The sequence below is a fragment of the Triturus cristatus genome, chromosome 8 (assembly GCF_964204655.1).
Source record: "Triturus cristatus chromosome 8, aTriCri1.1, whole genome shotgun sequence".
Lineage (NCBI taxonomy): Eukaryota > Metazoa > Chordata > Amphibia > Caudata > Salamandridae > Triturus > Triturus cristatus.
The window spans coordinates 698206027-698229240 of NC_140591.1; the positions used below are offsets into that span (position 1 = coordinate 698206027).

The window sequence follows — 23214 nt, forward strand, 5'->3', positions numbered from 1 at the left end:
TCTGGGTTCAGTCTTCCCAGACGTGGCCGCCATCCCGGAGTCCTCCCCATTGGAGGATAGAGTGCTAGATGGCCACATTCCAGACAGCACGATTTCCCTCATCTACAAGAAGTTGATTAATGACCGCTCGGGCTTACTGACTGGGCTCCGCGAGGCTTGGGTTGCCGATGGGTTGGAGCTGGACGACGAGGACTGGATTTCCGCGGTGGCCTCCCCGAAGGAGGTGGCCATCCCGGCTCGCCTTCGCTTCGTCCAGCTTAAGATACTTCACCGGGTGTATATGACGGGGCCAGGGCTTCTGCGTATGGGCTATGCCGAGGATGGACTGTGTAGGCGTGGGTGCGGTGCATTGGCGACCTTTTTACATATTCTGTGGGAATGTCCGAGGGTGGAGCGATTCTGGCGTGGTGTGCATGAGGTCCTGCGAGCGGTTACGCATGTCGTGCTGGTGCCTGAAGCAAGGAGATGCCTGCTGAATGTGTGGGAACCGACCGACTATTCGGTTCCACAGACGCGACGGGTGACGCTGGGTTTTATGATCGCTAAACGTGACATCGCTCAACTGTGGGGATCCCAGAGGCCCCCGGCAGTGTCGGCCTGGAAAGAACACATGGATTGGTGCATGTTCCGAGAGAAAGTGGTGTATGTGGCGCGGGGTAAGCCTGGGGCGTGGCTGAAGGTGTGGGGCCCCTGGAACGCCTACCGCGGGGGTATTTGCGAGCCGCCATTGTTGCCTCCCGCTTCACCAGCTCCGTCCCCCTAGATGACCCCCTCCCCCAATCCCGGGCACAGTGTTTTCCCAGTCCTGGACCTATTTCCCTTCCCCTCCTTCGATTTTAGTGTAGGGTTGGGGTCCCCCCATTTGAGGAGCATATGTTGTCACTCTGGTTCTCGGGTTGCCTTGCGGGTGTGGTTTTATGTTGTTAGTGTTGTAAAAAACGAAACCGTATTGTGGGCTCAGTGCCATGTGGCCCACGTTGTTGATACCTCCTACTAGCGTCTCTGTAACGCCAAGTGCCTTATTGTATATATGTCACTAATTGCTGTCACTTTAGCGGCCGGCCGGAAGGTTGTAGGCCCATACCTGTATATATTTGAGATTGGAATAAACGGTTTCAAAAAAAAAAAAAAAAAAAAAGAGTGACCGGATGCGACATAACTGGTTATTAAAGCTGCCACAGTAGGAAACATGAACATAAGGGGTCTACTTCTTGTGAGAAGAGGAGTGGAGAGAGATAGAGACTGACGTGGGACGAGTAGGGGGAAATAGGATACCCCAGGTGTAGAAAGAGGTGTAGTTAGCCGGAGGTCAGCAGCCTTATCTGAGGGAGTGGAGGATTGTGTGCAAGCATCCAGGGGGAGCCAGAGCAATCTGGTTTTGTTAAGGTTGAAGTTTTATTGAGAAAAGTATTATTCGCACTCAGTGCTGGCTTTAGCACTGGTGGCGCCCTGTGCGACAATGTTTGTTGGCGCCCCCCAATGACCACATCTACCACAGATTCCCTCTCTACTACTATTTAACAGTGCTCCTCAAGTCTCTATAACCACTATCTCTCAGACTGATTTCGTGCCACTCATACCAGTGTAGGGTGTCTGACGACTTTAAAGCACACACACATTGGCACAGAGACAATCATACATGTGTAAATCGGTGTATAGGAAATGTGTAGGAGTCACATGTCACCTATACTGGTAGGCAGTATAGGTTAAGAGTCCTTGGTCTGGAAAAGCACAAATTCAGAATTTAAAACATAACATCATTGTTAGGGGTTTTCTTTAATAATAAAAATTGATTTCTTCTACCCAAATGAACCCCTTTTGCAAGTTTAGGATAATGAAAGACAGGGCAAAAAGACATATAGCGCTAATACATATCTTGTAGTTTGCATGCAGCTCTTTGATGACAGTTAATAGCTCACTACGCTAAATTAGGACTTTAACTTATAAACGGTACCAAAAGTAACAAAGGATCCCTGGGACACAAGCAGTAACCCACTGATCTATTTACATTATATGTACTTTGTGATATGCATGGTACACATTCTTTGCAATAGGCTCATTAGCACACTGCACTACCTTACGATGTTAAAACTTCCACTAGACAACCCTACGATCTCTCTCCAGCAGGAACATTCATCACTTGAGTGATCTTGACGTTTCTATTGATGAATGAAAATTGCAGGAAGCAAGGAACAGGGCAGCAGGAGCTTTTAAAACGAAAATATGCTTGCAAACAGGGCGCCCCCACCCCAAGTCAGCGCCCGGTGCGGTGGCACAGATCGCTCCGCCCTAGAGCCTGACCTGTCCGCACTTTTGAGGCAGGAGACCCCGGCCCACCAACTGTGATAAGAAATTAATTTGAAGACTTTCCAATCGCAAAGGATAGTTTTGACCCCTAGTGTAAGGAGTAAGTCAAATTGTAAGAGTTCTGTTTTGCTGAGTGGTGGAGGACTGGGGAGAATCAAGGGCCCAGGGAGATTAACACTGGCTCCAGAGTAACTTTACAGTGGAAGATGTTTATGGTTTTGTTAATGTCCTCCCAATAGAAGCGAAGCATGGAACAGTAAAAAATCATGTGTTCGAAGTCGCTAATCCTCTTCAAATGCTTTGGTGCAAATCAAGACTTGTAAACAGAAATGAGGACATTGGCATTATTCTGCGTCAAAGTTAAACCAGTGGAATAATAGATCTTTCGGACGTATCGCTCTGGACTATGAGGCCCCCTTTTCATAAGAAGGCTCCAATTGCCACGCTCCATGCTGAGGGAGAGGTTTCCCGATATAACAGGACTATATTTTTATTCCAGTGATCTGGAAACGATGGGCACAGGGTTTGGCTTCTTCCACAACTAGTGACCCTGTTTTATAACATGTGCCTTAGATGGGGATCAAAAGTAGCCTTTAATGTGTAAATGTCCTAAAGACCTCGGTGAGATGCATCTGTGTGCACTATAATCGAAGAATCATAGCTAGGGCTGTAAAGTATGTCCTCCTGTGATGCAGATTTTTGGCATTTGCTAGTGCCACCATTAGTATGTCCACTGGTACTGCCATCTCAATTAGGATCCACACAGTTTGGTTTCTTGAAAGTAGGTCACTTTGGTTACCGTTGAGTAAGTGCACCCAGAGGTTGGGAGGGCTGCTGGAGATAAAGGTGCAGAGCTCTGTGGAGCAGACCAGATGAGAGAAGGCTTGTCTGCAGCCTTCAAACGTAATACTCAAGGCTCTTAGAAAGGTGCCTTATACCAGGACAAGTGCAAAAAGAACAATTGTTGGACAGACTGTCAAACATTCAACCCCAGTATAGAGATCTGGGCCTAAATCGTTTTTTTTGCCCCCATGCCATTCCAGTTAAAACCCAGCCATATGCAAATGTGTATGTCTTTTGATATCAGAACAAGGGCACAGTACGTGTGTCTTGTCCTGTTTACACTGTGAATTGGAGGTGCCCTCACAGAAGGGTTGCAGACGACGAATCAAGCACTGATAATCAGTGCTGGTGACCTGCTAGGTGCTGGGGTACTCTTGTTACAAGCCTGCTGGATATGCCCTGGTGGTTCACTTGTGACACTCTGGGATTTGCTGACAGAGGAAGCAAGATGAGACACAAGAATTCATGTCTCTTCCAAAGAGTCTGAAGGACAAGCCGCTGACCACAAGGGCTATTCAATCAACTGCACCACTGAAGCTTGTGAGATAAAGCGTCAGGCGCCATCTTTCTTCCTATTCTTCCTGTGTATCAGATAACTTGGTCTAGATAGTTTTGGGGGTTTGGTATGCTTGTGTTTTTTCTTGTGGGCAGTGGCCTGAATCGCTGGACATAGGTCTTCAACCTGTCTCCTTTCCAATACCAAACAAGAGAATCTTGTTGGAGTTGTACCTGTCGGAGGCGTGCCTCTGGGAGGGAATAGAGTATACCCACCCCAAATACAAAGCAAATGATAACAGTGATATTCAAATGTTTCAGAATGTAAATATGACTAGGGAATGTAAAAGTCAACAGCTGCGTGTGATGTCTAGTACTGTCCTAATTCCTCCTATTTTGAGACGCTCTTGCTGCAATTAAAATATTTGTTATTAATTGATAAACTGCTCCTTGGAACAAAGTACGGGCTGCATTCCATTTCTCGAATACAATTTTAAAAGCTCTGAGTCACTGGGTCAGGGTTTATAACACTAGCAAATGTGTTGGAGCGAGAAAAAAAATATATAAATACATTACTTTGGAGAGAGGCTTAGTCCAATGTGATATGCCTAGAAAAAGATCTTACATGAGGATACTTGATTCACTCAGCAGTATAACGACTCGCTAGGGCGACAGCACCCAGATAATGACATTTACTCGACCAGACTGTACAATCCAGTCTCTCTGGTGGAAGAAATGTTATTACGTGAGCGCCTGCTACTTCTGGCAAAAAAGATCCCTTTCCTGAAACATGTAGACGCAATCTGGCTGGAACTTGTCCCTTGGTACCTGGGATAACAGATATGTGACATGGCGTATTTCCTTTTCTCAAGGTTTACCAATGAAAAATAATGTTTCCTCAGTGGGTAACCTCCATCAAGGTGAGCAGATTGGGGTTCAGAGAGAAGATCCATCACTAAAATACTGTTTATTTTTAGGAACACTGCACTTTGCTCTGAATCAGGGACCCATAACTCAGATTAATTTCATACAAAATGAATTGGAGAGTACCTGTAGAATGTGAGTCACCTGCTCACAATGCAGACAGTTAATAGATACCTTGTCATGATAGAAGAATATAGGGAGCAGACCTGCATCGGTGGCTGCTCCCCAATACCAATAACACTATTTCAATCAATCAATAAGGATTTATAAAGCGTGACTAATCACCCACTAGGGTATCAAAGGTGCATGCAGGCCACGGAGGCTTATTCGAACAGCCAGGTCTTGAGGGCTATTTGGAATTTCGAGCTTTTGCCTTTTTGCACTGCAGGCACAGTACGGAACCAAAGCTTTGTAGAATAGACTGTTTGACCTTCAATGGTAGGAAAACTAAGAGAAATCAGCACAAAAAAACGAATTAAAAAAGGGTGGAATGTTATGCAGTATAGAAAATCTCAGTCAGAGAAAAGCTAATTGAAACCAAAATGTCAGCAGTAAAAAGGAGAGGGTGTGAAGATGCCCACCGACGTAGGTAAATTGTAGAGAACGTCAATTCTATGGGCTTTATCATCGTTGGCTGACTTAGCCTTCAGGGGCTAATCCCTGCTATTGCAAATAGTGCTCAGTTCCACCTAAGGCTTCTTGGAGGCATCAGAAAGCGCATACCATATCGGGTGCAGGCAGGGCACGAGTCGGAGGAACACGCGGGTGGACGGCGTACACCCACTATTTTCACGGGGTGAACGCAGTCCACACAGTCAAGAAGTTGGTCCCCCCTAAATAATGTGCTGAACTCGTCCCGGTGTAATTTCCGAACACTGGGACACTTTCAGCAGCGCCTGCACGTTGTCTGCTTTCCATCTGCAATAAGCAAAAACGTACAGGCGGGGACGGGGCTTTCTTATTTAGATTCCTGCTGGGCCCATAACAAATGCAACAATTGATGGAGACAATACAGAACAATGTCATACATTCACCCCAGTACAGAGATCTGGGCCTAAATCCATTGTTGTTTTGCTCACCATGCCATTCCAGTTTGGACCCAGTCATATGCATATGAGTCTTGACCCTCAGCCCAATGGGAGCAGTCCAGCCATCACTGCCAGGCCAGGTCTTCCCTGGACTGGAAACAAGCATCCTTGGACCGGTTTCGGACTTTCAGCCCTCATCAGCCAGAATAGCTTGACTCCAGTGGCATGGAGAGCACGGTACCCACGTTTGGGCATACCCGTGAAACCCCAAAACCGGTCCTAGGATGCTTGTTTCCGGTCCAGGGAGGACCTGGCTTGGCAGTTCGGGTTGGACTGTTCCCATGAGGCACAGGGTCAAGACTGATTTGCATATGACCAGTTCTAAACTGGGGTGACATGGTGAGCAAAAGAATGATGGATTTAACCCAGATCCAGTGACTGGGTGTGAATGTTTTGATTTGTTCTGCATTCCGTCCATCAATTGTGTGTCTTTTGCTTTCGGGCCCATAACAAAGGCCGAATTTGAGGAGTCATCAGGCCTCCTTTTATACGAGTCTCCTGGCTTGGAGTAATCAGGAGTCTCACACCTAGAAGCATATGCAATAGAGGGGAAACAAACTTCACACATACTTAAGAGAGGCAGCTTTTCACTTTGTTCAAGCTCTGTTTACTAGATATACATGCACTGTAAACATTGTCAGATGTGTTGGTCTCTCTCAGTATTTACATAATACTAAATGTAATTTATTTAGCGCTTATTACCCCTGAAGAGGCGTTGAAATAATTTAATTACTACTATTTGTTCGTGTATAGCGCTACTCATCCCAAAGCAGAGTGTCAGAGCGCTTTACACCACACCTACATTTAAAATCGTGGCTTGTGATGCCACTTCCTATGATATCAATTCCTGTGATGCCACATGTAATGTCATGCGCCGTGATGTCATGTGCCGAATTGTCATGTGCCGTGATGTCACGCGTCGTGATGTAACTTGCATACTGCCTAACTAGGTTAGTCCACCACTCCCTCTCTTTTTTTAAGGACTTGTACCCTGCGTGCAGACTCTTTCCCGACTGGACTATGGAAGATCGCATCTCTCCGGATTTCCAAACGCTCTTTTGTTATCACTCAAAGCAGTTTTACATGCGGTGGCTGCATTTGGCGCAGTCCACGAAAAATGTGACCACATCACTCCCATCTTGTTTATCCTTCAATGGCAGCCCATTAAAACCAGAGCCCAATTCTAAAACTGCTAGCATCACGTACAAAGCCCTGCACGACTCTTCTCCCAAATACCGGAGTGAAAAACTGAAAACGTCTGGTGCTCGAGCGCTCGACGTGGTTTGAAACGCAGAATCCAGTCTCCTGAGCCTCACACACATTATTGCTAGAACGTCATGTGAATCAATCCTTTTCTGGAAGCGCGAGAAAGATTTGGAACTTCCTTCCTCCAGCCCTTCACACAACCACCTGTCACGCTACCTTTAAAGAGGAACTCAAAATACTTATTTCTGAAAGACAGTTTTGTTAGCACTCTACTCGCCCTTATTATTCAAAGTCACTTGGACCTCGTTTGTTCTGACGCTTTTGCATTGTTTTGCTTACATTTATGTTCATGACTGTTGTTCGAATCTGACTTGCTGAAAGATGCCCTTGGGCTATGTTCGCGCTATATAAAACCGCAATTAAATAAGCAACATGTATACCCATTTGGTATGTAATATGGCTGTACGTGTAGTTAACACCTATGAGAAGCAATTCGCTGTAAAGTCACTAGGTGGCACGCTATCCATTTGCTACGAAAATAAGAGATCCGGAAAATGAGTACCTGTCACTTACACTGCCACGAGATCTTAAACTTTCGCTATCTACAAATAAATTTGACTTATTGGATACCGGCCTGAAGCTCTCTGAAGCCCCGTGACCACAATAATGTCTCTCCGAAAAATATTAACGACTGTGCACGGGCGGGCCTAAACTCTTTTCTTAAGTACGGAGGCCTTTCCATTTACTCTGTTTGGTATGGTATAGACAAACTGAGGAACCTTCACAGCAATTGTGGAGAAGTAAAGAGACCGTAAGAAAAGCCGGAAAGGGTTGACACAGAGCGTGAAGGCAGTGAGAGAGGAACAGCTTTTGTCAGATGTTCATTTATCGGCATGCTTACCTAAGTCTTAAGATGCTAATGAGGAGTGGAAATTAAAGCAGGGCACTGCTAAAGATGCTAAAAGTGGTGTTTAGTCCCGTTCAGCCTTGCACTTGTTAGTGAACTTGCGTAATCCTAGACTGTTACTGTGGGTACTGGAGCAAGTGATGTTGTGAACCTCGGGGACTGGAGCACGTGATGTTGTGAACCTCGGGGACTGGAGCCTGCGATGCTGTGAACCTCGGGGACTGGGGCTTGTGATGCTGTGAACCTCGGGGACTGGTGCTTGTGATGCTGTGAACCTCGGGGACTGGTGCTTGTGATGCTGTGAACCTCAGGGACCGGAGCAAGTCATGTTGTGAACCTTGGGGTCTGGAGCTTGTGATGTTGTGAACTTCAGGGACCGGTGCTTGTGATGTTGTGAACCTCGGGGAGCGGTGCTTGTGATGTTGTGTACCTCGGGGACCGGTGCTTGTGATGTTGTGAACCTCGAGGACTGGTGCTTGTGATGATGTGAACCTCGGGGACCGGTGCTTGTGATGTTGTGAACCTCGGGGACCGGTGCTTGTGATGTTGTGAACCTCGGGGACCGGTGCTTATGATGTTGTGAACCTCGAGGACTGGTGCTTGTGATGATGTGAACCTCAGGGACCGGAGCAAGTGATGTTGTGAACCTTGGGGACTGGAGCTTGTGATGTTGTGAACCTCGAGGACCGGTGCTTGTGATGATGTGAACCTTGGGGACCGGTGCTTGTGATGTTGTGAACCTCGGGGACTGGTGCTTGTGATGTTGTGAACCTCGAGGACTGGTGCTTGTGATGATGTGAACCTCGGGGACCGGTGCTTGTGATGTTGTGAACCTCGGGGACTGGAGCCTGTGATGTTGTGAACCTCGGTGACTGGAGCCTGTGATGTTGCGAACCTCGGTGACTGGAGCCTGTGATGTTGTGAACCTCGGGGACTGGTGCTTGTGATGTTGTGTACCTCGGGGACCGGTGCTTGTGATGTTGTGAAACTCGAGGACCGGTGCTTGTGATGATGTGAACCTCGGGGACCGGTGCTTGTGATGTTGTGAACCTCGAGGACTGGTGCTTGTGATGATGTGAACCTCGGGTACTGGAGCAAGTGATGTTGTGTACCTCGGGGACCGGTGCTTGTGATGTTGTGTACCTCGAGGACTGGTGCTTGTGATGCTGTGAACCTCGGGGACTCGAGCAAGTGATGTTGTGAACCTCGGGGACTGGTGCCTGTGATGCTGTGAACCTCGGGGACTGGTGCTTGTGATGTTGTGAACATGGGGGACTGGTGCTTGCGATGTTGTGAACCTCGGGAACCGGTGCATGTGATGATGTGAACCTCGGGGACTGGAGCCTGTGATGCTGTGAACCCCGGGGACTGGAGCAAGTGATGATGTGAAAGCAGTCTTCAAAGTTAATAAACGAAGAGGACAGTTGTGAAGCGGCTCAAAAGGAGTGCACATCAGAAAAGTAAGAACCAGATTTAAGTCCCACTGCGGCATCACAAACGGAATAGGAGGGAAAAGGTGAGTAATGCCTTTGAGAAATCTATTAACAGGGGACTTGAAAAGAGAGGGCTGATCAGGAAGCCTGAGAAAAGCTGAATTTGCAGAAAGGTAGCCCTTAATAGTACCCAGAGCAGAGCCCTGCTGGGTCAGAGAAGGAAGGAACAAAAGGACCCCTGAAAGAGGGACAGAAAGGGGATCTACAGCCTTTGCTGTGCACCATGCCAAAAATTTGTTCCACCTGCAGGCGTATACTGATTTAGTGGAGGGACGCCTGGCTGCCAGAATAATATCACAGACTTCAGGAGGCAAGTCAAACGGAATCAACTGTCGGACTCCACGCATGTAGGTGGATGCTCGACAGGTTCGGGTGGAGGACCGTCCCCTGTTGCTGCGACAGAAGATCCTCCCGAAGAGGCAGGCGGATCGGGGAATCCATGCTCATACTGAGTAGCTTGGGATACCAAACCCTTCGAGCCCAGTCCGGGGCCACAAGAATGACTTGAGGCCCGGTCGCGCCTGATCTTTTTCAGCACTCTGGGTAAAAGTGGTATAGGCGGAAAGGCGTACAATAGACAGCAGCTCCACTCGTGACAAAAAGCGTCTCAGAGCGAGTGCCGCCTTGGAAACTCCAGCGCGCAGAAGTGATGACATTGCGCGTTCTCTTCGGTGGTGAATAGATCTAACCAAGGCTCTCCCCACTGCTGAAAGAGACCTTGTGCCACCTCCGAGTGAAGACGCCATTCATGATCCATCAGGCACTGGCGGTTGAGTTAGTCCGCCCTGGCATTCAAAGAACCTGCCAGCTGTTGAACCGTCAAGGAAATGCCTTGACGTTCCAGCCATGTCCAGAAGCGCAGAGCCTCCTGACATAGGGTCCACGACCCCACCCCGCCCTGTTTGTTGCAATACCACATGGCGGTGGTGTTGTCGGTGAACACCTGCACCACCCTCCCCTTGACAGAGGGAAGGAATGCCTTCAGTGCAAGAAGGATTGCCCGAAGCTCCAGAAGGTTGATATGGAGCCGGTTCTCCGCCAGAGACCAGAGGCCTCTGATCTCCGCCTCTCCCATTTGGCCACCCCATCCCAGGAGGGACGCACCCCTGTGTGCTCCGGCTCGGGAAGGGAGAGAGATCTGCCGCTGACCCAAAGCTGATTCGTGAGCCACCACTGCAATTGTTGTGCAGTGCCCTTCGAGATCTGGACATAGTCGGACAGGTTCCCTTGATGCTGCACCCACTGGAACTTCAGGTCCCACTGCAGAGCCCGCATATGCCACCTGGTATGATTGGTCAGCAGGATGCAGGAGGCCATGAGGCCCATCAGCTTCAAGGTCATCCTGACTGAAACCCAGGACAAGGGCTGAAAGATGGAATCATACCCCGAATGTCCCGGACTCGCTGTTTGGGAGGATAAACCTGAAACTGCGCCATGTCCAGAACCGCTCCGATGAAGAGGAGCTTCTGAGAGGGAATCAGGTCCGACTTTAGCACGTTGATGGAGAACCCCAGCAAATGCAGGAGGTCGGCCATAGTCTGGAGGTGGGAGAGGACTGTTTGGGGCGAGCCCGCCTTCAACAACCAGTCGTCGAGATAGGGGAAGACTGAAACCCCTGATCTGCACAGATGAGCTGCGACCACCGCCATCACTTTGGTGAACACCCAAGGGGCGCTGGTAAGGCCAAAGGGGAGCACGGTGAACTGAAAATGCTCCTGCCCTACCGTGAATCGCAGGTAGTGCCGGTGGGATGGGGATATGAAAATACGCGTCGTGCAGTTCCAACGCTACCATCCAGTCTTGCGGGTCGAGGGCAGACAATACCTGAGCAAGTGTGAGCATCTTGAACTTCTCCTTCCGAAGGCAGCGATTGACATTCCGAAGGTCTAAGATGGGACGCAGGCTCTTGTCCTTTGGAACCAAGAAGTAGTGGGAGTAACAACCACGACCTACTTCTGGCATCGGCACGCGCTCGATGGCCCCCTTGGCCAAGTGGGCCATAACTTCCTGCTGGAGAAGTGCCAAGTGATCCCCCGACATGCGGTGATACTGTGGTGGCATGGCTGGGGGGTTGTCTCAAAGGGGAGAGAGTAACCCCTTCGGACAATTTGCAGAACCCACCTGTCCGATGTGATGGTGCGCCAGTGGTGGAGGTGATGGCGAATCCTGCCACCCAGTGGTGTTTGGTGCGCCTGAAACACCAGACTAGGAAGGTTTGGAGGCAGGGGCAGCAGGGGGACTGACCTGCACGCTGGCCCTGTGACCCGCCTCGGCGGGTCCCACGTCCGCGGCTGCGCTGAGACTGTTGCTGAGCAGGCCTGTGGCTCTGAAACAAACGTGCTTGGGAGCCCCTTCCTTGACCACTAAAAGAAGCGAAAAGCAGAAGCGGAAGGAGTGCGTGTAGCCGAAAGGCCGAAAGACTTAGCTGTAGCCTGAGAGTCCTTAAAACGTACCAACGCGCAATCCGCCTTATCGCCAAACAGGCGAGTGCCATCAAAGGGCATGTCCATCAATGTGTTCTGGACATCCCCAGAAAAGCCAATCATGCTCAGCCAGGCGTGGCGGCATAGCGCCACTATCATGGAAATCGCCCTGCCCAGCGAGTCAGCAGTGTCAAGACCACAACGGATCGTGAACTTGGCTGCGTTTCTCCCCTTAGCAATAGCTTGGGAGAGTACTGTCCGAGCCTCCACTAGACACTGAGGCAGCACTTGTGCAACCGTATCCCACACAGAATGGGAATAACGGCCCAAGAGACATGCGGTGTTCACAGACCGCAGTCCGGAACTGGCAGAAGTAAAAATCTTCTTCCCAAACTGCTCCAGTTTCTTGGAATCCCTGTCCGGTGGTGCGGAAGGGAATGGGCACGGGGACGCAGAGGCCTGGACAATCAAGCTCTCAGGGGTAGGGTGTTGTTAGAGGAAAACGGGGCGACGTCGTCGATGTCGTTGGAGGTCGTACTGGGTCAACCGACATGGACGTGGATCCATGGGGGTCTCTCGGCGTCGAGTCCGACGGGCCGAACGTCGTCGACGACGTCGGGCCGGAGCCAGCGAAGAACAAGGACCCCCAGTCGGGCCCGCGGGGCCCAAAGGCGCACCGACGGGGCCAGACGGTCCAAAGACACGTGCCATAGCTGACAGGAACTCCTGCTGCTGGGCTGGAGTCACTGATGGACCCAGAAAGGACGGGTAGGCCATAGGCAACTGCAGAGGCTCCGCTGGAGCCGCATTGGTGGCGCCACCTGCAACCTCAGCCGCATCGCGCGACCGGCTAGGGGAAGGCGAAGAGCGACGGCGCTTCTTCGACTTCTTGTGCTTCGCCTTACCTGACTCAGAGTGCGAAGACTTGGAATGGTGGTGATGGCTCAGCGGCCGGTCCCTCGACCTCCCACGGGACCGGGACCTAGAACGGCACGGAGTGGACTCCCTGGCCTCTAGCCACTTTCAGGACTGCTCCTGCAAAGTTTTCGGAGCAATGGCCTGGCAGTGGGAGCATGACTCGGAGTCGTGGTCGCGCCCCAGGCAGTAGACACACTCACGGTGCAGATCAGTCACCGACATCATGTGGGAACAAGGCCGCGCAATACTTGAAACCGGGCAGCCCTATGCTCCTGGAGTGTAAGTATTCCAAAAACAGAGACAAAAGTTCCAAAACACTCAGTCAAAAAATGACTGGGGTACCACTCTCTCCGGATCTGCGCTTGCTAGCGCGGAAAAAGAAAGAACTGATGTCAGCGCGCGTGGGCGCATCTAAGTAGCTCCAGCGACGTCATCTCGGCGACCACGACGCCAACGACGTACGCAGAGCCGTACGACGATGCCTACCGACGCGCAGGGGTACTGCTGACGAAAACTATCCGGATCCAATCTGATGCCTGGGGATATTCTAAGGTAAGGAATCTATCACTAACATGTCTCTTTCAGATGCTTGTGATGTTGTGAACCTCGGGGACTGGTGCTTGTGATGTTGAGAACCTCGGGGACTGGTGCTTGTGATGTTGTGAACCTCGGGGACTGGAGCCTGCGATGCTGTGAACCTCGGGGACTGGGGCTTGTGATGCTGTGAACCTCGGGGACTGGTGCTTGTGATGCTGTGAACTTCAGGGACCGGAGCAAGTCATGTTGTGAACCTTGGGGTCTGGATCTTGTGATGTTGTGAACCTCGGGGACGGGTGCTTGTGATGATGTGAACCTCGGGGACCGGTGCTTGTGATGTTGTGAACCTCGGGGACCGGTGCTTGTGATGTTGTGAACCTCGGGGACTGGTGCTTGTGATGTTGTGTACCTCGGGGACCGGTGCTTGTGATGTTGTGAAACTCGAGGACCGGTGCTTGTGATGATGTGAACCTCGGGGACCGGTGCTTGTGATGTTGTGAACCTCGAGGACTGGTGCTTGTGATGATGTGAACCTCGGGTACTGGAGCAAGTGATGTTGTGTACCTCGGGGACCGGTGCTTGTGATGTTGTGTACCTCGAGGACTGGTGCTTGTGATGATGTGAACCTCGGGGACTGGTGCTTGCGATGCTGTGAACCTCGGGGACTCGAGCAAGTGATGTTGGGAACCTCGGGGACCGGTGCTTGTGATGTTGTGTACCTCGGGGACCGGTGCTTGTGATGTTGTGTACCTCGGGGACCGGTGTTTGTGATGTTGTGAACCTCGAGGACTGGTGCTTGTGATGATGTGAACCTCGAGGACTGGAGCAAGTGATGATGTGAACCTCGGGGACTGGTGCCTGTGATGCTGTGAACCTCGGGGACTGGTGCTTGTGATGTTGTGAACATGGGGGACTGGTGCTTGCGATGTTGTGAACCTCGGGAACCGGTGCATGTGATGATGTGAACCTCGGGGACTGGAGCCTGTGATGCTGTGAACCCCGGGGACTGGAGCAAGTGATGATGTGAAAGCAGTCTTCAAAGTTAATAAACGAAGAGGACAGTTGTGAAGCGGCTCAAAAGGAGTGCACATCAGAAAAGTAAGAACCAGATTTAAGTCCCACTGCGGCATCACAAACGGAATAGGAGGGAAAAGGTGAGTAATGCCTTTGAGAAATCTATTAACAGGGGACTTGAAAAGAGAGGGCTGATCAGGAAGCCTGAGAAAAGCTGAATTTGCAGAAAGGTAGCCCTTAATAGTACCCAGAGCAGAGCCCTGCTGGGTCAGAGAAAGAAGGAACAAAAGGACCCCTGAAAGAGGGACAGAAAGGGGATCTACAGCCTTTGCTGTGCACCATGCCAAAAATTTGTTCCACCTGCAGGCGTATACTGATTTAGTGGAGGGACGCCTGGCTGCCAGAATAATATCACAGACTTCAGGAGGCAAGTCAAACGGAATCAACTGTCGGACTCCACGCATGTAGGTGGATGCTCGACAGGTTCGGGTGGAGGACCGTCCCCTGTTGCTGCGACAGAAGATCCTCCCGAAGAGGCAGGCGGATCGGGGAATCCATGCTCATACTGAGTAGCTTGGGATACCAAACCCTTCGAGCCCAGTCCGGGGCCACAAGAATGACTTGAGGCCCGGTCGCGCCTGATCTTTTTCAGCACTCTGGGTAAAAGTGGTATAGGCGGAAAGGCGTACAATAGACAGCAGCTCCACTCGTGACAAAAAGCGTCTCAGAGCGAGTGCCGCCTTGGAAACTCCAGCGCGCAGAAGTGATGACATTGCGCGTTCTCTTCGGTGGTGAATAGATCTAACCAAGGCTCTCCCCACTGCTGAAAGAGACCTTGTGCCACCTCCGAGTGAAGACGCCATTCATGATCCATCAGGCACTGGCGGTTGAGTTAGTCCGCCCTGGCATTCAAAGAACCTGCCAGCTGTTGAACCGTCAAGGAAATGCCTTGACGTTCCAGCCATGTCCAGAAGCGCAGAGCCTCCTGACATAGGGTCCACGACCCCACCCCGCCCTGTTTGTTGCAATACCACATGGCGGTGGTGTTGTCGGTGAATACCTGCACCACCCTCCCCTTGACAGAGGGAAGGAATGCCTTCAGTGCAAGAAGGATTGCCCGAAGCTCCAGAAGGTTGATATGGAGCCGGTTCTCCGCCAGAGACCAGAGGCCTCTGATCTCCGCCTCTCCCATTTGGCCACCCCATCCCAGGAGGGACGCACCCCTGTGTGCTCCGGCTCGGGAAGGGAGAGAGATCTGCCGCTGACCCAAAGCTGATTCGTGAGCCACCACTGCAATTGTTGTGCAGTGCCCTCCGAGATCTGGACATAGTCGGACAGGTTCCCTTGATGCTACACCCACTGGAACTTCAGGTCCCACTGCAGAGCCCGCATATGCCACCTGGTATGATTGGTCAGCAGGATGCAGGAGGCCATGAGGCCCATCAGCTTCAAGGTCATCCTGACTGAAACCCAGGACAAGGGCTGAAAGATGGAATCATACCCCGAATGTCCCGGACTCGCTGTTTGGGAGGATAAACCTGAAACTGCGCCGTGTCCAGAACCGCTCCGATGAAGAGGAGCTTCTGAGAGGGAATCAGGTCCGACTTTAGCACGTTGATGGAGAACCCCAGCAAATGCAGGAGGTCGGCCATAGTCTGGAGGTGGGAGAGGACTGTTTGGGGCGAGCCCGCCTTCAACAACCAGTCGTCGAGATAGGGGAAGACTGAAACCCCTGATCTGCACAGATGAGCAGCGACTACCGCCATCACTTTGGTGAACACCCGAGGGGCGCTGGTAAGGCCAAAGGGGAGCACGGTGAACTGAAAATGCTCCTGCCCTACCGTGAATCGCAGGTAGTGCCGGTGGCATGGGGATATGAAAATACGCGTCGTGCAGTTCCAACGCTACCATCCAGTCTTGCGGTTCGAGGGCAGACAATACCTGAGCAAGTGTGAGCATCTTGAACTTCTCCTTCCGAAGGCAGCGATTGACATTCCGAAGGTCTAAGATGGGACGCAGGCTCTTGTCCTTTGGAACCAAGAAGTAGTGGGAGTAACGACCACGACCTACTTCTGGCATCGGCAAGCGCTCGATGGCCCCCTTGGCCAAGTGGGCCATAACTTCCTGCTGGAGAAGTGTCAAGTGATCCCCCGACATGCGGTGATACTGTGGTGGCATGGCTGGGGGGTTGTCTCAAAGGGGAGAGAGTAACCCCTTCGGACAATTTGCAGAACCCACCTGTCCGATGTGATGGTGCGCCAGTGGTGGAGGTGATGGCGAATCCTGCCACGCAGTGGTGTTTGGTGCGCCTGAAACACCAGTCTAGGAAGGTTTGGAGGCAGGGGCAGCAGGGGGACTGACCTGCACGCTGGCCCTGTGACCCGCCTTGGCGGGTCCCACGTCCGCGGCTGCGCTGAGACTGTTGCTGAGCAGGCCTGTGGCTCTGAAACAAACGTGCTTGGGCGCCCCTTCCTTGACCACTAAAAGAAGCGAAAAGCAGAAGCGGAAGGAGTGCGTGTAGCCGAAAGGCCGAAAGACTTAGCTGTAGCCTGAGAGTCCTTAAAACGTACCAACGCGCAATCCGCCTTATCGCCAAACAGGCGAGTGCCATCAAAGGGCATGTCCATCAATGTGTTCTGGACATCCCCAGAAAAGCCAATCATGCTCAGCCAGGCGTGGCGGCATAGCGCCACTGTCATGGAAATCGCCCTGCCCAGCGAGTCAGCAGTGTCAAGACCACAACGGATCGTGAACTTGGCTGCGTTTCTCCCCTTAGCAATAGCTTGGGAGAGTACTGTCCGAGCCTCCACCAGACACTGAGGCAGCACTTGTGCAACCGTATCCCACACAGAATGGGAATAACGGCCCAAGAGACATGCGGTGTTCAGAGACCGCAGTCCGGAACTGGCAGAAGTAAAAATCTTCTTCCCAAACTGCTCCAGTTTCTTGGAATCCCTGTCCGGTGGTGCGGAAGGGAATGGGCACGGGGACGCAGAGGCCTGGACAACCAAGCTCTCAGGGGTAGGGTGTTGTTAGAGGAAAACGGGGCGACGTCGTCGATGTCGTTGGAGGTCGTACTGGGTCAACCGACATGGACGTGGATCCATGGGGGTCTCTCGGCGTCGAGTCCGACGGGCCGGACGTCGTCGACGACGTCGGGCCGGAGCCAGCGAAGAACAAGGACCCCCAGTCGGGCCTGCGGGGCCGAAAGGCGCACCGGCGGGGCCAGACGGTCCAAAGACACGTGCCATAGCTGACAGGAACTCCTGCTGCTGGGCTGGAGTCACTGATGGACCCAGAAAGGACGGGTAGGCCATCGGCAACTGCAGAGGCTCCGCTGGAGCCGCATTGGTGGCGCCACCTGCAACCTCAGCCGCATCGCGCGACCGGCTAGGGGAAGGCGAAGAGCGACGGCGCTTCTTCGACTTCTTGTGCTTCGCCTTACCTGACTCAGAGTGCGAAGACTTGGAATGGTGGTGATGGCTCAGCGGCCGGTCCCTCGACCTCCCACGGGACCGGGACCTAGAACGGCACGGAGTGGACTCCCTGGCCTCTAGCCACTTTCAGGACTGCTCCTGCAAAGTTTTCGGAGCAATGGCCTGGCAGTGGGAGCATGACTCGGAGTCGTGGTCGCGCCCCAGGCAGTAGACACACTCATGGTGCAGATCAGTCACCGACATCATGTGGGAACAAGGCCGCGCAATACTTGAAACCGGGCAGCCCTATGCTCCTGGAGTGTAAGTATTCCAAAAACAGAGACAAAAGTTCCAAAACACTCAGTCAAAAAATGACTGGGGTACCACTCTCTCCGGATCTGCGCTTGCTAGCGCGGAAAAAGAAAGAACTGATGTCAGCGCGCGTGGGCGCATCTAAGTAGCTCCAGCGACGTCATCTCGGCGACTACGACGCCAACGACGTATGCAGAGCCGTACGACGATGCCTACCGACGCGCAGGGGTACTGCTGACGAAAACTATCCGGATCCAATCTGACGCCTGGGGATATTCTAAGGTAAGGAATCTATCACTAACATGTCTCTTTCAGATGCTTGTGATGTTGTGAACCTCGGGGACTGGTGCTTGTGATGTTGAGAACCTCGGGGACTGGTGCTTGTGATGTTGTGAACCTCGGGGACTGGAGCAAGTGATGTGAACCTCGGGGACTGGTGCTTGTGATGTTGTGAACCTCGGGGATTGGAGCAAGTGATGATGTGAACCTCGGGGACTGGTGCTTGTGATGTTGTGAACCTCGGGGACTGGTGCTAGTGATGTTGTGAACCTCAGGGACTGGAGCCTGTGATGTTGTGAACCTCGGGGACTGGAGCCTGTGATGTTGTGAACCTCGGGGACTGGTGCTTGTGTGTGAACCTCGGGGACGGGTACTTGTGATGTTGTGAACCTCGGGGACTGGTGCTTGTGATGTTGTGAACCTCGGGGACTGGAGCCTGTGATGTTGTGAACCTCGGTGACTGGAGCCTGTGATGTTGCGAACCTCGGTGACTGGAGCCTGTGATGTTGTGGACCTTGGGGACTGGTAATTGTGATATTGAGAACTTCGGCACTGGTGCTTGTGATGCTGTGAGCCTCGGGGACTGGTGCTTGCAATGCTGTGAGCCTCGGGGACTGGTGCTTGCGACGCTGTGAACCTCGGGGACTGGTGCTTGCGATGTTGTGAACCTCGGGGACTGCAGCTTGTGATGTTGTGAACCTCGGGGACTGCAGCTTGTGATGTTGTGAACCTCGGGGACTGCCGCTTGTGATGTTGTGAACCTCGGGGACTGGAGCCTGTGATGTTGTGAACCTCGGGGACTGCCGCTTGTGATGTTGTGAACCTCGCGGACTGGTGCTTGTGATGTTGTGAACCTCAGGGACTGGTGCTTGTGATGTCGTGAATCTCGGGGACTGGAGCAAGGGATGATGTGAACCTCAGGGGCTGGTGCTTGCGATGCTGTGAACCTCGAGGACTGGTGCTTGTGATGTTGTGAACCTCGGGGACTGCTGCAGAAAGTCCCGTGGCATGGGCGTTTCCTCTTATTTACTGTGCTTATTTCGTCATACGGGCACTACCACCATTATCAACAATGCAGAGGTGACTAATGGCTTCCCCCTAATATAAGTACTGTGCTGCACATGCGAAAGGGTTGCAGAATATGTCAGTCTGTCCTGAAATGAGCCTTTCAAATGGGAAAGTCATTATGTTTAATGCTTCACTACCAAAATATACGGTAATGTAAGAAGAGCTAGAGAAGGACCCCTTCCTGTTTGAAACAACAGAAAACAGAAGCCAAAGCCTCACTGACATTCTGACACGAAGCGACCAACAACCTGTTGAAAGGTGTATCAGAACTTCCAAAGCACCACAAACATCATTTGATGGTGTTGGAGACCTGGGAGGACAAGCTTGAAGAGACTAAAACCATTCCCTGACAACCTTTATCGCTAATCCTGAGGTTTGAGGGCTCACAGAAGGCAGACACTCTCTCACAGGAAGGAATGAATGCCTCAATGTGGAAGTCGGGGCCATTCCAGCTTAAAGTCACTCTGCATCCTAGGAAATCCCATGAGCAGAGATTGACTTAGAGTTACACCTTTAATATAAAATATACAATAAAGTTCTTTCAATTAAAAGAAGAAAATGCTCTTGAAGGATAAGGCAAAGATGCGGAGGTAATGGTGGAGGAGGAAGAGAGCAAATTTGATATCAGACTACAGTGCTCCCAGATGGCATCTACAGACTGAGAACAGGACTTTCACTGGATCCTAACACCAGTAACATATGGCTCAAAAAGATGACTCCCACATCAAGTAACAGACAGGGAGTCTTCAACCTCTCTTTACGTCGCATGGGAAAAAAAGCAGAGGCCATTCTCAAGAATAAGTCATTACCTCGGCAACTGCATGGACTGTAAGGCAAGCACTCAGCCAAACATCTTGAGAAAAATTCACAAATGCCCCCCCCCCCCCCCCCGAGCAGTACAAAATGTTGCTCAACAAGGCAAAATGCTAACAAAACCATGGTACCGAGCTCCTGAAAGTTGACACCAGGCTTCCTAAAGATGTCATTGCGCTAGGTGCAGAGTATATCAAGACTATCGAAAACAACAAAAAAACATTCCCAAGGGACAGTGATCCTGATAACAGGCTCAGGATTCGGGCAAGGAAAAGATAGGCCATATGTCTTTATTGTTCTTGTTGGATCAGCCTCCCCTAGGAGAGACAGTGGGTGTTAATCTAGCTGACCCCCACCGCTCCGTGTGACAGGGCAGCTGATGCTGAAAAAGATATCTCAGATTCTTTAATGGTAATTACGATGTATCGGATTAAAATCCTAGATAATTATAGTACACGCATGCAATCACCCACCAGTAGCCTATCAGTGAATAAAGGGCACCTGACGTTTCTGGATTTCACATGGTAAGGAGGAAAGGGTGGAACGGAAACTTTTGAGCTACCTTGCTAATTGGGCAGAATTTTAAACCAAGCCCCAAAAACACAACAGTGTAGAATCTTGGTTTCTGTCAGCTGAGCAGAAAACAATGACCTGAGGCGGAGAGGCGGGAGAATGCTCATGCAAAGGAAAGAGTAATAAGTAACTTGTAAGCATTATTACGAAATTGTGTATTCATAGGTTGTTGCGCAGACCATCACTAAAAGTGTAACAGAAACCATTAAAAAGGGAAGAAGGCCTGAGGAAAAAGAAAAACCTTCAATTTGAAGTGGGTATCAATTGATGCCATAAGAGAATATGAACAGATTGACTTATGAACATCTTGCATTAGCCAGAAACAAACCCATTGATTTCTATTATTAAATTGTTGAGTCTCACTTTTAGAGATAAATATGTTACAAGCTGGGTTATGGCAAGAGACTAAAAAGGGGCTAAAAGGAGAGAACAGATTTTTTAGGATAAAGAGCAAACTCTTGAAATTCATCTGAACGCAAGTGAGTTTATATCTTTGGTAAGAATGTAGACATAAACCTACCCGTGAGGAATACCGGTCATCGAAGGAGTGCTTGATCATGAGACTCTTGAGCACACTAATTGAGATTTGTCGGACTTCTCGAAACTCCTGCAGTGCACTCCCCACCTCCCTCAGGAGCAGGCCAACCAAGAAGTGGTTCTTGCAAAACTCGTCCGTCAGTGAGAAGTCCAGCTGTAAATCTGAAGAAAGGGAACAAGAGGTAACTAAAGAGTGGAAGAATACTACATTTTAATTTATTAAGGACTTAAAATACAGAATCCCTTGAGAGAAAAACAGCAGTGCGTTGGTACTTCAGCCAAGAAAAATGTACTTATATTTAAACTCACCCATTATTAAGCAGTGCCCCTTATGTATAACTAGGGCTTGATGTTGCAAATCAACAGAGAGAAACTTCGAAGATGGCACAATGTGCGTGTCTATTCTAGAACTACTGCCTCGTCACTACAAGATGTTAAAGCCATATAAATCAACAAGTGGCTGAAAAACTACTACACACACACTAAGCAAACCTCTATCAGGTACTATACAAGAGACATTTAATATTGCACAGACGTTTAAATATTCGCTATACAAACAGCAGCAAATGCAATAGTGAATAATATTACAGTTGTCATATTTGCAGGATTAAGTGAATTTATAGCTATTCAATTTAATTTACTGAGTTTTGTTTTATGATAATAACGGATAGGTATTTTAAGGACAGATGTGAGACTTGGAGCAGGCTAATTCTTTATGATTAATAGGCCAATAGGGTTATACCGCAAGTTATTCTTTTATTATTGAGCAAACGAGATTTTGAAATTTCTTGTAAAATGCGAAGTACCTTAACGCAATTAAAACACAATCACCATTATAAGATATAAAAGCTAGAACTGCTGCTTCTCTAAAAACTATTTTTTTTTAAACCCACTAAAAAAATAAAAAATTAAATGGAAGACACGCTGTGGTTTAAATAATGAAATTGTTCAAGGCTTATAAGCTTCATAATGAATTTGGCTCTAGCAGAGAAATAATTTGATAATGCATGAGGCATAAATGAGTACCAGACTAACGCAGGTTGCCTTGAACAAGCACATCCACCAGGTTTGGCATCCATCTCACATCCCCCATTCAATTACCTCCCTCCTAAAAAATGTTCTGCCACTTTCTTCACCTGTGGCTCAGTCTCATGTCACATCAGCAGTTTCCCCAGTGATAAACATGGAATGCAAGTTAGTTAGAGAATGTTTCCTTTGCAATCTAAAGAACTCTGCCAGAATTGCTAAGGTGATCAACTTTCCTCCCTCTTAGATTAAAATCTAACACTTGTAACTTTTAGAATTACACTATTGTTCAAAGATGTATTGTGGGGCTAATGTGGCCAGGTTTTAGATATCGCCTTAGAAAAGTGTGCATTGGCCACACTGAGCACCAGCTCCAGAACCAGCATTAATGGTTATAGAACTAAAGAGGAGGAGTCTCACAGACTTCTTTCACAATTTTGGAAATCATCAAATGTTTGTTTAGTTCTAGCAAAATGAGTTTTATACTGGCGGAAGGAAATTCGGGAATCAAGTGGCAAATTATGTGCAAAGGATAATCTAATTGGTAGTATACGTTTTAAAAGCTGGATTTCCTGGCCCAGCAACTTACAGCAATTCAGCTATACCATAGACTCATTTCAGTTATGCAGTCCATGCTGACCCTCTTGAGACTTTTTTGCCTCCGAGGGTTTGTTAGGGGACATGTCCCTAGCACACTGGGAGCAAACTGCTCAAAAGAGTTGATAACGATTTTTAAGAAGATAGTCAAAAAGTGACCGAGGTACCTCTCTGGATCCATGCTGTTGGCACGGAAAGGCAGGAACATATGTCCGAGCACCTGGATGGCACCTTTATAGGCGTCGTGCACATCGCTTCTGATGCCAACGTGGGGCTGATCGATGCCACCTACCGGTGCGCAAGAGGTTCTGCTGAAAGTTTTCAGGATCCAGTCTGACGCCCGGGGAATATTCTAAGGTGAGGAATCTACAGTTAGAAGACTATCAGAAACAAGGGATGTTCTATCCTAAATTGAGGGGTGTGAGGATAACGCAGTAA

At 50.0% G+C, this 23214-nt stretch overlaps 1 protein-coding gene across 8 annotated transcripts in view; it reads right to left on the minus strand.

Moving 5' to 3' along the window:
- The window catches only part of DOCK9 (dedicator of cytokinesis 9), a 1069784-nt gene that overhangs the window by 339678 nt on the left and 706892 nt on the right, over positions 1–23214 (minus strand). For all 8 annotated transcript variants that reach the window (XM_085622123.1, XM_085622117.1, XM_085622120.1 and 5 more), the window contains exon 31: positions 21137–21315. In XM_085622123.1, the coding sequence (XP_085478249.1) occupies positions 21137–21315 (179 nt within the window). The remainder of the gene's footprint in view (positions 1–21136; positions 21316–23214) is intronic.